General features: G+C 43.4%; 1 protein-coding gene across 1 annotated transcript in view; it reads right to left on the bottom strand.

Annotated features, from left to right (window-relative positions):
* myt1a (myelin transcription factor 1a) overlaps window positions 1-15,076 on the bottom strand; it is a 31,326-nt gene that overhangs the window by 11,281 nt on the left and 4,969 nt on the right. The window contains exons 7-16 of the mRNA XM_056385880.1: window positions 13,620-14,681; window positions 10,949-11,068; window positions 10,478-10,568; window positions 10,073-10,186; window positions 9,765-9,982; window positions 6,171-6,373; window positions 5,875-6,090; window positions 3,531-3,679; window positions 3,123-3,185; window positions 640-708 (exon numbers count right to left, since the gene is read on the bottom strand). Coding sequence (XP_056241855.1) covers window positions 640-708; window positions 3,123-3,185; window positions 3,531-3,679; window positions 5,875-6,090; window positions 6,171-6,373; window positions 9,765-9,982; window positions 10,073-10,186; window positions 10,478-10,568; window positions 10,949-11,068; window positions 13,620-14,681 — 2,305 coding nt within the window. The remainder of the gene's footprint in view (window positions 1-639; window positions 709-3,122; window positions 3,186-3,530; window positions 3,680-5,874; window positions 6,091-6,170; window positions 6,374-9,764; window positions 9,983-10,072; window positions 10,187-10,477; window positions 10,569-10,948; window positions 11,069-13,619; window positions 14,682-15,076) is intronic.

The raw sequence follows: 15,076 nt of genomic DNA, 5'->3' as shown, positions 1-15,076 counted from the left end.
CTCTCTTCTGATTGGCTGACTGTTTTCTGATTGATCCAATAAAAATATAGCAGATTTCAGTTAAAACACTCAGAGAAACCAAATCCTGCAAGGTTTGGATGGTGGGTCCAGGTGGGCGGGGCTTGATGACTGCTTTGTTGTGACATCACAAAGTTCCAGAAGTCCTGACGGCTGGTTTTAAGGCTCAGTTTCTGAATACAGGCTGTGTGCATTTCTCTGTGGACTGAGGCTTTGATACTTTCACAGTATTAATATAGAACCTAGACCTGATCTATAATCAAACACATGGACATCTTCCTTTATACTATATGGAGCTTTAACTTCAGTGCTCGTTGTAATTAGGTCTTTTTTTATGAATGAACTCTTTATTTATGAACAAACTGGTGTAATGGCAGCTGTTTTATAAAGCTGTAAGAAATAAGAAACCCAGACACTTATTATGGAGGGTTACTTCAGTTAAATATGATATTATAGAAATATTACTGTTCCATAAAAGATCAAGTATGTTGGTGCAGGCACGCAGTTTCAACCCTGTATCATTAATACACGTGTTTGTAGACCTCAGTGAGTTGTGTCTGTGTTGAGAGCAGAGCAGGGACAGAGCTGGACATGAGGAGACAGCAACAGAGGAAGACATACTTCAGTTCAGCTGTGTGGGCAGCCATGAGGGTCCGAAGTGACTTATCAGCAAGAGGACAGCCAGACAGACTGGAAGATACAGAGAGAGAGAGACCGTCAGGAAACCAGAGACCTGAACTGGACTACAGAGACAGAGACCTGAACTGACTAAAGAGCCAGGACAGAACTGGACTACAGAGCCAGAGACATGAACTGACTACAGAGCCAGGACAGAGCTGGACTACAGAGCCAGAGACATGAACTGACTACAGAGCCCTTGACAGAACTTGGCTATAGGGCCAGGACTTGAACTGACTTCAGAGCCAGAACGGAACTGAACTTCAGAGCCAGGACTGAACTGGGCTATAGAGCCAGGACAGAACTGGACTACAGAGCCAGGGAGAACTGGACTACAGAGCCAGGACCTGAACTGACTACAGAGCCAGAACAGAACTAGACTACAGAGCCAGAACTTGAACTGGACTACAGAGCCAGGACAGAACTGGACTACAGAGCCAGAACTTGAACTGGACTACAGAGCCAGGACTGAACTCGGCTACAGAGCCAGGACAGAACCTAGACTACAGAGCCAGAACCTGAACTGGGCTACAGAGCCAGAACTTGAACTGGACTACAGAGCCAGGACTGAACTCAGCTACAGAGCCAGGACAGAACTGGACTACAGAACCAGGACTTGAACTGGACTACAGAGCCAGAACAGAACTGGACTACAGAACCAGGACCTGAACTGGGCTACAAAGCCAGGACCTGAACTGGACTACAGAGCCAGAACAGAACTGGACTACAGAACCAGAACTTGAACTGGGCTATAGAGCCAGAACCTGAACTGGACCATGGAGCCAAAACCTGAACTGGGCGACAGAGCCAGGACCTGAACTGGACCATGGAGCCAGAATCTGAACTGGACTACAGAGCCAGACTCTGAACTGGGCTACAGAGCCAGAACCTGAGCTGGACTACAGAGCCAGGACGTGAACTGGACTACAGAACAGAACTGGACTACAGAGCCAGACTCTGAACTGGGCTACAGAGCCAGAGCTGGAGCTGGACTTCAGAGCCAGAACAGAACTGGGCTACAGAGTCAGGACAGAACTGGGCTACAGAGCCAGAACCTGAGCTGGACCACAGAGCCAGAACCTGAACTGGACTACAGAGCAAGAACAGAACTTGACTACAGAGCCAGGACAGAACTTGACTATAGAGCCAGAACCTGAGCTGGACTACAGAGCCAGGACCTTAATTGGACTACAGAGCCAGGACAGAACTACTAATCTTAACAGAAAAGTAATAGTGGAAAAATAATGACGAATGAAGGTGTGCGTGTGTGAGCTGCTCCTTCTGATTTTTAATGAGGTTAAACATAAGAGGAAAGTATTTCTGTGATTCATTAATGTGCTCATCTGATTCATCTCTAACATGAAACACAAACAGTAATTAATGTGCTACATTATATTAAAACCCTGAGTCCTCCCAACTCCTCTGTCTGTAGAGACTGCAGCTTCCACAGCTGCATATTCCCTTCCTCGTGGATCATTGACTGGAGAAACCTTTACATTAAAGCCCTCAAATGACTGTGGAAACATTTACTGGGTGTTAGTCCAGGTGAAGAGGTTCATGTGTATTAGTATTCTACAGGTGAGGAGGTAAGACCACCCCTACCTCTTCACCTGGATCAGTATCCTACAGGTGAGGAGGACCACCTCTACATGATGAAGTAGGATACAGAAAACAAGGAGGCAACACATTAGAGTTTAGGGGGCAACAACAATAACATAAAAATACATTAAAAATATTATGAATAACTATATCAATAATAAATACTAATTTAAGAACTTGCATAGGGGTAACAGGGTTAACAGGGAGTGACAGGGATAACAGGAGGGAACAGGGAATGATGGGGTAACAGAGGGTAACAAGGGGCGACAGGGTAACAAGGGGTGATAGGGAATGACAGGGGTAACGGGGTAACAGTGAGTGACGGGATAACAGGGTAACAAGGAGTGAAAAGATAACAAGAGTGACAGGGGTAACAGGGGGTGACAGGGGGTAACAGGAATGGCAGTGGGTAACAAGGGGTGACGGGAGGTAACGGGGGACAGGGGTAACAGGGGGTAACAGGTGGAAACAGGGGGTAACAGTGGTTGACAGCCACATTGGTACCCAATAGATATTTTATCGTTGTTATTGTTATTATACACAAAATAATTACACAGTCATTTGCGGGCTGTTACAGAACAGCAACCAGTCATGATCCAGTAGTCACAATAACGACACCTACATACCTACTGTAGCTACACTGAGGGAACGGAGAGACAAGACAGGGACATGGTCTGACTTTTGTCAGATTTACCATCACTCTGCTTCTCTTTATGAAATGATTCAATGACAGAATGAAATCATACTTCAACCCTTTTAAGGTACAAACACCACAGATTAATAAAGCAGAAACACTCCTCATGTCCCAGTCAGAGAGCAGGTCTCACCTTCGATGGGATGCGTAGTTTCCAGTAATGTGTCCACTGCCATCACAGCCCGGGGTGGGACATCTAAGACAAAGACACATGATTCTTATATGAAATACTACAGTATCACAGTAAGCTGTTAATGTTGAATTTGTTCAGGTCCTATCAGATGTTAGAGATGAGGAAACAACAACTCAACTCTTGTGCCAAGTCAGTTACAAAGTCAGATACTTTTCTCAGGTCTAACTGTTACCTGAATGTTGTTAAAAATGGTCTCCATAGAATCTCTCATATGACATGAACACAGCAGAAGGTTTACAGAGAGACAGTTTTATGATGTTCTGACTGTACAGAAGGTGTTTCATTGTGATCAGCAGATACACGCTACAGTGAAAGTGGAACCATGTTGTGTGAAAGGTTGTTACTTACACCAGAACCTCTTTTTTGCTGTCTTTGGGCTGAAACTTGACCTTGAAGCTGCTGGTGGTGACTTCACCGGGGTACTTCCTGTCCTCCAGGTTCTCCTGGTCCTCTTCCTCCCCATCAGATGAGGTGTATGAGGGAGCCGTATACTCCACCTGAACAAAGGTGAGAACACAGGTAATCATGATGGCATGTCATCATCATGGCTCACTCTCCTGGGGCCTCATTTATAACCATTGTGTATGCACAAAACATGGCCTGAGAGATGCATACGCCATTTCCCACGCAAAGATAGGGCTCTATAAAAACAAACCTGACAGTAAAATGTGCGCACATGTATGCTAAGTCTGTCTCATGTGTACAAACATTTTGGAGACAGGGGAAATTGGCGACACAGATGGTAAGGTGGTGAATTGAACAATGAACAGTTGCAGTGAGTCAGATGCACAGAGCGCACCAGACACACCACTTAAATAAATAAATTGTGTTCACCTACGAAATTCCCTATTTCTAATGTTATCCCAGGGTGTGTGATGGTCTACCACTGATTGCTGCAATCAATTTGGCAAGATATGAATTAATCAGCCTGATGGCTGCAAACATATACAGGTGAAACTCAAAAAATTAGAATATCGTGCAAAGGTTCATTTATTCCAGCAATTAGATTTACAAGGTGAAACTAATGTATAACATAGGTTCATAACATGCAACTCAAGATATTTCAAGCCTTCATTTGATATAATTTTGATGATTATGGCTTACAACTTATGAAAACCTCAAATTGAAAATCTCAAAAAATTAGAATATCACATACAATTAATAGAAAGGGGATTTTAAACAGAGAAATATTGGCCCTCTGAAAGGTTTAATCTTGCATATGTACTTAGTACTTGGTTTGGGCCCCTTTTGCATGAATTACTGCCTCAATGCGGCATGGCATGGATGCTATCAGCCTGTGGCACTGCTCAGGTGTTATGGAAGACCAGGATGCTTTGATAGCGGCCTTCAGCTCTGCTGCATTGTTCGGTCTCATGTCTCTCATCTTTCTCTTGGCAATGCCCCATAAATTCTCTATGGGGTTCAGGTCTGGCGAGTTTGCTGGCCAATCAAGCACCGTTATCTGATGGTTATTTAACCAGGTTTTGGTACTTTTGGCAGTGTGGGCAGGTGCCAAGTCCTGTTGGAAAATGAAGTCAGCATCTCCATAAAGCTTGTCTGCTGAAGGAACCATGAAGTGTTCTAAAATCTCCTGATAGACAGCTGCGTTGATTCTGGACTCAAAGCACAGTGGACCAACACCAGCAGATGACATGGCTCCCCAAACCAACACAGACTGAGGAAACTTCACACTGGACTTCATGCATCTTGGATTGTGTGCATCTCCATTCTTCCTCCAGACTCTGGGACCTTGGTTTCCAAATGAGATGCAAAATTTGCTCTCATCGGAAAAGAGGACTTTGGACCACTGAGCAACAGACCAGTTCTTTTTGTCTTTAGCCCAGGTAAGACGCTTCTGACGTTGTTTGTTGTTCAGGAGCGGCTTGATAAGAGGAATACGACATTTGAAGCCCATTTGCAGGATCCGTGTGTGTGTGGTGGCTCTTGATGCACTAACTCCAGCCTCGGTCCACTCCTTGTGAAGTTCCCCCACACTTTTGAATGGCCTTTTCCTGACAATCCTCTCCAGACTCCGGTCATCCCTGCGGCTTGTGCACCTTTTTCTTCCACACTTTTCCCTTCCAGCTAACTTTCTATTAATGTGCTTTGATACAGCACTTTGAGAACATCCAACTTCTTTTGCAATTACCTTTTGAGGCTTTCCCTCCTTGTGGAGGGTGTCAATGATGGTTTTCTGCACAACTGTCAGGTCAGCAGTCTTCCCCATGATTGTGAATTCTACTGAACCAGACTGAGAGACCATTTAAAGACTCAGGAACCCTTCACAGGTGTTTTGAATTAATTAGCTGATGAGCGTGTGACACTTTGAGCCTATAGTATTGAACCTTTTCCAAATATTCTAATTTTCTGAGATTTGGAATTTGGGGTTTTCAAAAACTGTAAGCCATGATCATCAAGATTATAACAAATAAAGCCTTGACATATCTCACTTTGCATGTACTGAGTTTATATCACGTGTTAGTTTCACATTTGAAGTTGAATTGCTGACTTGAATGAACTTTTGAACAATATTCTAATTTTTTGAGTTTCACCTGTAAATACAGTGGTGACACTCATGCATAATGCTGCATGATGGATACACTGGCGCGTTATTTCAGCTTTTGTGCAAACGTACACTTTTATTATGAATCCTACGCACTGATGAGGCCCCTGGTCTGGATGTGTACCATACCTCCTCATGGTCCTCTTCTTTGACTCCACTTGGTTTGGTGAAGTCCAGTGGCCCCTCCCACTCTGGCTGAGTTTGGCCCTGAGACAAGGTGGCTCCAACGTGCTGAGAGGATGAAGACGAGGAGGATGAAGGCTCTGGAGACTGCATGCCCTCCCTCTTAGTTTTCTTCATGCTGAGGTCCAAAGTGCCGTTTTCATCCACTTCAATGTCCGACTCCTACAGAGTTCAGATAAAGACGGTGAGTGTGTATGTGATTGATCTAGTCAGATCTGGTCCCAGGAAGAATGAGTGTGTACCTTTGCGCAGGGCTCCCTGGGCTTGGTGCTGAGAGTCTCTGGTCTCTCCCAGCAGCGGGTGGACAGGTTGAGGATGGCTGTTGCTGCCATGTGGGCTGCCTCTGCATCTTGGCTATAGTCATAACCACTGGAGGATGAGGCGCTCTTGGAGAATCCTCCAGACACACTGTGGCTGGGGGAGGAGGCCTTAGGGAATGATTTAGCTGTGGGAGAGGAGGGAAGTTACTGGGACAGGAACCAGAGCAGAGCAGTCTGACATGACTAAATGTTGTTAATACAGCTGCTGTCGGATCAGGTGTGTGGTTGGTTTGTATTGTACCAGAGAAATCATGTCAGTGTTCATTAAGAAGGTGACCACACAGTAATGAGCCTGGTTCCTGCTCTCCAGTTTAATCATGCACAAGAATTATGAGTTTATACTCTGACATTACAAAAATTATGGATTGTTGAATTATGAATTATGTAAAATATATTCAAGGTTCAGTGTGAATTATATCTAATTCAGTTTTATTAATATAGCACAGTTCTCTCAGGGATCTTTTCAAACAGAGTGGGTCTAGACTCTGTGTAATACAGTATTGTTGACAGACCCAACAAATCCAACATGAGCAGCAGCTGAGGACAGTGGAGAGGAAAGAAGTGATTAAACTGGTAGAAACCTGGAACAGAGCCGGGCTCATGGCAGCCATCTGCCTAGATCCACATTTTTACTGACAGATGAAAACAAACTGTGAGATCCAGTCAGAACAGCTGATCTGTCCTCTTTATTCTTTAATGTTCTCTTGCATTTTTAGGCAACTGTCTACGATGCCTGTTTCCTTCTCTGCCTCTCAAAAGCATGTCTGTGGCATGTTTCTCTTTTCTTTTTTTGTTAGACATTGTTCAGAAAGACTGTGAACTGTGACATGTAATATTAAAATATTGATCAGCCTATTTCAACCATGAAGAGGAGGAACAGACTAAATTGATTTTTTTCTTCTGCATGATGAACAAAGTTGTGTTTTCTTTATCTCAAATGCCAACTATTGTTTAAATGTATGTTCAGTTTATTCATGCACCCAAATGATTCATTATTATTCACTAAATATGAATTTAACTTAAGCAGCTAGCGACCATAAATATTGAATATAATAGAAAATTAATATTGGAAGATACTATAAATCATTACTAGAGACACAACGCTGAGGTTATAGACACAACACTGAGGTTATAGAGACACAACACTGAGGTCATAGAGACTCAACACTGAGGTTATAGACACAACACTGAGGTCATAGACACAACACTGAGGTTATAGAGACACAACACTGATGTCATAGACACAACACTGAGGTTATATAGACACAACACTGAAGTTATAGAGACACAACACTGAGGTTATAGAGACACAACACTGAGGTCATAGAGACTCAACACTGAGGTTATAGACACAACACTGAGGTTATAAAGACACAACACTGAGGTTATAGAGACACAACACTGAGGTCATAGACACAACACTGAGGTCATAGAGACTCAACACTGAAGTTATAGACACAACACTGAGGTCATAGAGACACAACACTGAGGTCATAGAGACTCAACACTGAGGTTATGCAGACACAAGACTGAGGTCATAGAGACTCAACACTGAGGTCATAGAGACTCAACACTGAGGTTATAGAGACACAACACAGAGGTTATAGAGACAAGACTGAGGTCATAGAGACTCAACACTGAGGTTATAGACACAACACTGAGGTTATAGAGACAAGACTGAGGTTATAGAGACTCAACACTGAGGTTATAGAGACAAGACTGAGGTTATAGAGACTCAACACTGAGGTTATAGAGACAAGACTGAGGTTATACATACACAAGACTGAGGTTATAGAGACTCAACACTGAGGTTAAAAAGACCTCTTTTTCTCAATCGCTTTGATGCAATTCACTCATCAGAAGTCTAAACCTATGGAAGACAGAGGATCTTTAGATGTAGAACATGGTTTTTCCAAAGATTTACTATAATGAAAAAAATGCAAATACTTGATTTTTATATTTTTTGATTCATTTTGCAGCAGATTTGTGGCACTTTGCATATTGTGTGTGTGATTTTTGTATTTGTGTGTTTTAAAAGAAAATGAGACCTGGTTTAGAACACATGGGAAGGCAGTGTCTATGTGTGTGTGTGTGTGTGTGTGTGTCTGTGTGTGTGTGTGTGTGTGTGTGTGTGTGTGTGTGTGTGTTAGGGTTAGTCTTGCCCTTTCATACATATTAGAAGAAAGTTTAAAGTGATTTGATTGAAAACACTGATGCTGCAGGACAGTATCACAGTGAGAGAGAGGTCTGTGATTCTATCTGATGAAGGTACAAATTGTTTTCATGAGAAATGCATCAACACAGTGAGAACATGTCTCTTTCTGAAGAAGAACTGCATCAAAGTGATTGCGAAAATCTGTAAAAGCTGAAGAAATCCACTGAAATTAAAAGTTCATCTCCACCTGTTTCCACTTGGTTTTGCATTTGAACTCATGTCAGGTGACAGTAACAGCGGAGCAGTGAGGTGATGTCTTACTTTTGAAGGCTTTGGGTGATGTTTCAGCGGAGCTGGGTGTCTTTGGGATCAGCATGCGCTTTCCAAACACCTGGACATCAAAGCTTGCATAGTCAAAAGACACCTTGGAGTATTTCTCCAGCTCCTTGGCCAGGTTAGCTCGCGGCGTGGTGGTCACCGTGTTGGGCCGGTAGCTGCCATACTGAGGGATCTCCAGCTGTTTCACAAAACACATGGGCCTGGAGGAAAGGTCATGAGTCATGTTTAACCCTTGCACTGAAACGGTCACAGCTGAATGTACTTAAAACAAAGAGAGAAGCACGTCTGACCTGAGCACTCTGTCAGAGTTGGAGGATGGTTCACTGGCTGAGGCCTGTAAGTGAACCTGCTTGTCCTGGTTCTTGTTGAGTTTAGCAGCTGCTGCGATGGGGCAGCCAGACAGACTGACAGGGGGATACAGCCAGAAGAAGAAGTCAACATTTAGACTTTAGACAGGAGTTTGTTTATTGATTAGTCTTCTACAGACGGTGTGAGTATGTGTTAGTACGATTAGATGAGACTGGTTATTCTTTTATATTTGTTTCTGATCATTTCCATAATCTATACAGCTGTGTGTGTATGTGTGCGTGTGTGTGTTCATGTTTGTGTGTGTGTGTGTGTGTGTGTGTGTGTGTGTGTGTGTGTGTGTCTGTGTGTGTGTGTGTGTGTGTGTGTGTGTGTGTGTGTGTGTGTTAGGGTTAGTCTTGCCCTTTCATACATATTAGAAGAAAGTTTAAAGTGATTTGATTGAAAACACTGATGCTGCAGGACAGTATCACAGTGAGAGAGAGGTCTGTGATTCTATCTGATGAAGGTACAAATTGTTTTCATGAGAAATGCATCAACACAGTGAGAACATGTCTCTTTCTGAAGAAGAACTGCATCAAAGTGATTGCGAAAATCTGTAAAAGCTGAAGAAATCCACTGAAATTAAAAGTTCATCTCCACCTGTTTCCACTTGGTTTTGCATTTGAACTCATGTCAGGTGACAGTAACAGCGGAGCAGTGAGGTGATGTCTTACTTTTGAAGGCTTTGGGTGATGTTTCAGCGGAGCTGGGTGTCTTTGGGATCAGCATGCGCTTTCCAAACACCTGGACATCAAAGCTTGCATAGTCAAAAGACACCTTGGAGTATTTCTCCAGCTCCTTGGCCAGGTTAGCTCGCGGCGTGGTGGTCACCGTGTTGGGCCGGTAGCTGCCATACTGAGGGATCTCCAGCTGTTTCACAAAACACATGGGCCTGGAGGAAAGGTCATGAGTCATGTTTAACCCTTGCACTGAAACGGTCACAGCTGAATGTACTTAAAACAAAGAGAGAAGCACGTCTGACCTGAGCACTCTGTCAGAGTTGGAGGATGGTTCACTGGCTGAGGCCTGTAAGTGAACCTGCTTGTCCTGGTTCTTGTTGAGTTTAGCAGCTGCTGCGATGGGGCAGCCAGACAGACTGACAGGGGGATACAGCCAGAAGAAGAAGTCAACATTTAGACTTTAGACAGGAGTTTGTTTATTGATTAGTCTTCTACAGACGGTGTGAGTATGTGTTAGTACGATTAGATGAGACTGGTTATTCTTTTATATTTGTTTCTGATCATTTCCATAATCTATACAGCTGTGTGTGTATGTGTGCGTGTGTGTGTTCATGTTTGTGTGTGTGTGTGTGTGTGTGAGTGTGTGTGTGTGTGTGTGTGTGTGTGTGTGTGTGTGTGTGTGTGTGTGTGTGTGTGTGTGTATTGACCTGCGGTGTGTGTTGCGGTTGCTGTTGACGTGACCTTGGCCTGTGCATCCAGGAGTCGGACACTTCAGGACGTTCTCATGCATGGCCAGGACTACAGACACACAGCAGACACAGACTCAGGTCAGTGTGTTTAGTTCACTGATGGGTTCACATCACTGACAGTGGTATGAAGTTGTTCAACATAAACAGTAGCTGTAAAAGCAGTAATGGTAATGACAGCAGAACTATTAGTTGTATGACAGAAGGGGTTAGAACTGGTAGTAAAAATAGAAACTATATCTAGTCAGATCTTCACTCTCCAAGCTGTTTAACATCTCAATCAAACCGGCCTATGTTACATAGAGAGTTAGTCTCAGAGCTGAGTAACCACCACAGTGACAGAACCTGCTTCAGGAGAGTCCATTGGTCTACAGGTGGTCTACAGGTGGTCTACAGGTGGTCTACGTGCTGTTAAGGATAAGGTGAACTCACTCTCTGGAGGGATTCGGTCTTTGTGAGGACATCCAGACAGACTGCGATGGTGAGGGTACAGCCCAGTCACATGACCTGTCCCATCACACCCTGGGGTAGGACACTTCACTTCCTTCTTCTCTGAATAGAGGAGGGTGTGGTTTCGATGGCAGAGAGAATAAATGAAGCACATCATTAATTAGAACGAGGACCTGATCATCAGGCCCAGAATGACCAATCAGTTGTGGATACTATAGATAATTATTACTAAGATGTTTAATTAGTTCATACATCATTAAACGGCTCCTGGTTACACTTTGTGATTTGCCAAACATTAGGCATCTATTGATGATGTCATTAGATGCAGCTTTTTACATCTAAAATAACAAATTAATGATAAATAATAAAAAAACAAATAACCACTAGAATCAGCTCCTCCTCCGCTCAGACTAGTTCCAGGTTACATCCCTGTTTATTCAGAGTCAGAGAAAATATGAACCATTTGTGTGAAATCCTGTGATAATTGCTGTGAAGTTTTGAGTAATGGCTAAAAAATGGGTTTCTGAGGTCACACTGACCTTGACCTTTGACCACTAAAGTCACTCAGTTCATCCTTGAGTCCAAGTGAATGTTTATGCCATATTTGTTCATAATAATAAATTCCTTCAAGGTGTTACTGAGATATCGTGCGCACGAGAATGGGACAGATGTATGGACAGACGTACGGACAACCTGAAGACAACATGTCTCTGTCTCTGACTGTCGTGGAGGAATAAAAAGGTAACTCTCTGAACTAGAATGTGATCACTGCCTGTAACAGAGAGTTCATGTGTCCAGAGGATCTACTGTCAGATGTGTCCATCTCTCTGGTATTGAACTCGTGCTCGTCTCAATACTTGGAACAACATCTATAATATCTGTAGTATTGATACTTCAGGTATCACTGACTCAACCCTCAAATAGTACCAGTAGTCACATGACCAGCGAATGGGTGCCTGTGACAGGGCAGGCAGACTTTAGCTTACATCCATAATGAGGACATTTTGATCGAAGTATGTTTAGACTTATAAATAAAAAGATTCAACATGCTGTTCCTGCAGCGTAGAGAGTCGCTGTGCAGTGAAGATGGAAGATGAATCAACATTGTCATCAGTGAATTAAACCTTTTCTCCAGAGCTTCAGACTTAGACTCTAAATGTTTTAATAAAAACCTGACTGACTTTAGAAAAACAGAATCTTTGAAAATACAGAGTAAAAATGTTCAGACACAAACTGAACTACAGTTACAACAGTAACATGTTGGAAAAATACCTATGTTCTGTTCCAACATTGCACTAGTGTTTACTGTACTGTGAACATGTCAACGTCTCAGCAGATCACTGTCCTCTCACTTTACAACACTGTATAGAAATGTATATACAAGCTTCTGAAAGACAGAGGATCTTTAGATTTAGAACATGGTTTTTCCAAAGATTTACTATAATGAAAAAAGTGTTTGGCATTTGATGCAAATACTTGAGTTTTAGAATTTTTGTCTCATTTTGCAGCAGATTTGTGGCACAGTTGTAAAAACCAGAATATAACTTCTGTAACTGAGTAACTGAGGATAGAAAAATGGTGAACATGGAACTATGCATTGGAAAATATATAAAGAAAAATATGCTATCAAACTTAGATGTATGGGACATATATATGGGACATACATACGCTGCATGACGTCTCCATAGACATGGCCCAGCATGGCTGGTGCTAGCGGTACAGACGGTACAGATGCAAATACTACTGCTGAAGCCAGTTTGTTTGAGCATTTGAAGCAATTTTAGGAACAAACAAGTGAAGACGCAGACGGATTATATTTATATACGAGTTTTAAATGTCTGAGATTTTTCAGTGGTGTAGAATAATTCATTTGGTTTGGGAGTGGCAGTGATTTGGGGCTGGTGATGGATGGGTAGAAGACGGTTCTATTGAAAAAGGATAGCAGTCTATTTATATAAAAAAAAAAAAAAAAGGGAACAAATGAACACAAACAAGTTTTTTGTTTTTAAAAATGAACTATGAACGTGAACTAGTTCATTTTCATCCGTATGAACTAAACTTTAAACTAGTTCTTTTTAAGTGTGAACTGGCACAACACTGCACATATATATCTACATATATATCTACATATATAGATATATATCTGTGTGTGTGTGTGTGTGTGTGTGTGTGTGACTGGTGTTGCTCTTTCAGATATTTAAGAAAGTTGAAAGTGATTTGATTGAAAACACTGATGCTGCAGGACAGTATCACAGTGACAGAGAGGTCTGTGATTCTATCTGATGAAGGTACAAATTGTTTTCATGAGAAATGCATCAAGACAGTGAGAACACGTCTTCAGTAGTGAACTATGCGTGGATACAAACACAATGAGAAATGCTGATGAACTGTTCTGAGAGCTGCATTAAGAGAGTTGAGGATGATGTTTCTGAAGAGAGAACTTCATCAAAGTGATTCAGAAAAATTGTTAGAGCGGACTTATCATCCAACTCAAACAGCTAGATGTTGGTGATGAATATAATGTTTTAAGCTGATATATGTTCTAACCAGACACAGGACTCAGTGTTAGCTGTGATGAACAGGCTCCAGTCCTGGACTACACAGTGTAAGGACGAGGACCTGGTGTCTGTTGGCTGCAGAGACATGTACGTACCTTTGCTGTAGTGGGGGGTGCGGCGGGACACAGCAGCAGGCTCACAGCTCTTGCTGGAGGAGCCATATGGTTGGTACTCTGGGGAGCTGCGGACCTCCTGACCCCCCTTCACCTCCTCCGCCTTCAGGGCGATGGCCTGCTCCAGCAGCCCCAGGTTCCCTCGGGTCATGTCCCAGTTCTCTGAGTCATCTGTGATTCCTGAGCCCTCTGAGACACGGTCCTGCTCCTCTCCTTCCTCCTCCTCCTCCTCCTCCTCCTCCTCTTCCTCCTCCTCATCCTCCTCCTCATCCTCGTCATCATCCTCCTCAGAATGGACTTCTATAACCACTGTGGTAGGAGAGGCTTGGTCCTCCTCTTCCTCCTCCACTACCTCACCTGCTTCCTTACCCTGCCTCTCGTCCCCCTCTTCCTCTCTCTCCTCCTGCTCTTCATCCTCTTCCTCAGTCATGGGGGTGCTGACCTTTTCTTCCCTGAGTGACACCTCGGCTTCTGATCCCTGAGTGCGTGGACTCAAAGTGTAAGGAGTGTCAACCTCGTGGTGGACCTCCCTCTCTTCTCCCTCATTTTCCTCCTCCCCTTCTTCCTCTTCCTCGTCCTCCTCCCCCTCCTCCTCCTGCTCTTGTTCCACCCTCTTTCTCTGCTCCTCTTTGGCCTGATGGTGGTAATCGCCACTGGAGTACTGGTGGTCAGAGTTTTCTTGGCCGATCATCTGTCTTTCCACCTCCCTCTCCTCTACAGGATTCTCTTGTCTTTCTTGCTGCTTTTCCTTTTCCTTGTCTTCCTCCTCTTCTTCCTCTTCCTCCTCTTCTTTTGACTCGTTCAGCTCTGTGACCCCCTTGTCTTCTTCAGGTTTGTCTAATTGTTGGTCCTGTGTCTCCAACTGACCTTCCTCTTCCCCCTGCGTCTCTGTTTCCTCCTGCTGATGATGGTCGGAGAGCGTTTCCACCTTCACTTCCTCAGCAGTTTCCTCATGTTCAGTTTGGTTCTTGTTGTCTTCAGCTGAAGGACGAGCTGCCGTCTCTGCCGTGTCCTTTACCTCTGTTGTCTCTGGTGAGCAGTCTGCTGTGGAGTCAAAGTAGAAAAGATATAGCTTATAACTCTGGAAATTGTGACTGACCTATAGTGACCTTATCTGACTGATGATGATGCAGTAATGGAGTGAGCCTGTGTCTGCTTGCTTCACTCAGGTTACAACCTCCTCCCTGTAACATAGATCCACACCACCCTTTTCTAAGATGGTGAAGTTCTCACACCGTCAGTCAGACCCTCACTGTCCAGACACATTTACATTTGTACAATACTGTTAATGACTCCCATCAGCCTCAGCTGTGCTGTGTAGTGCTAACTGGCTATGGTTAGCATGATAAATCACTAAACTGTTAAAATAATACTGTAATAACACGCCAATCTGTCTATGGTGACCAAGGTAAACATGAGCATGTTGACATCGTCATTGT

The sequence above is a fragment of the Seriola aureovittata genome, chromosome 9, assembly GCF_021018895.1.
Source record: "Seriola aureovittata isolate HTS-2021-v1 ecotype China chromosome 9, ASM2101889v1, whole genome shotgun sequence".
NCBI classification, from domain to species: Eukaryota; Metazoa; Chordata; class Actinopteri; order Carangiformes; family Carangidae; genus Seriola; species Seriola aureovittata.
This window is presented reverse-complemented; position numbering and strand designations above follow the sequence as displayed.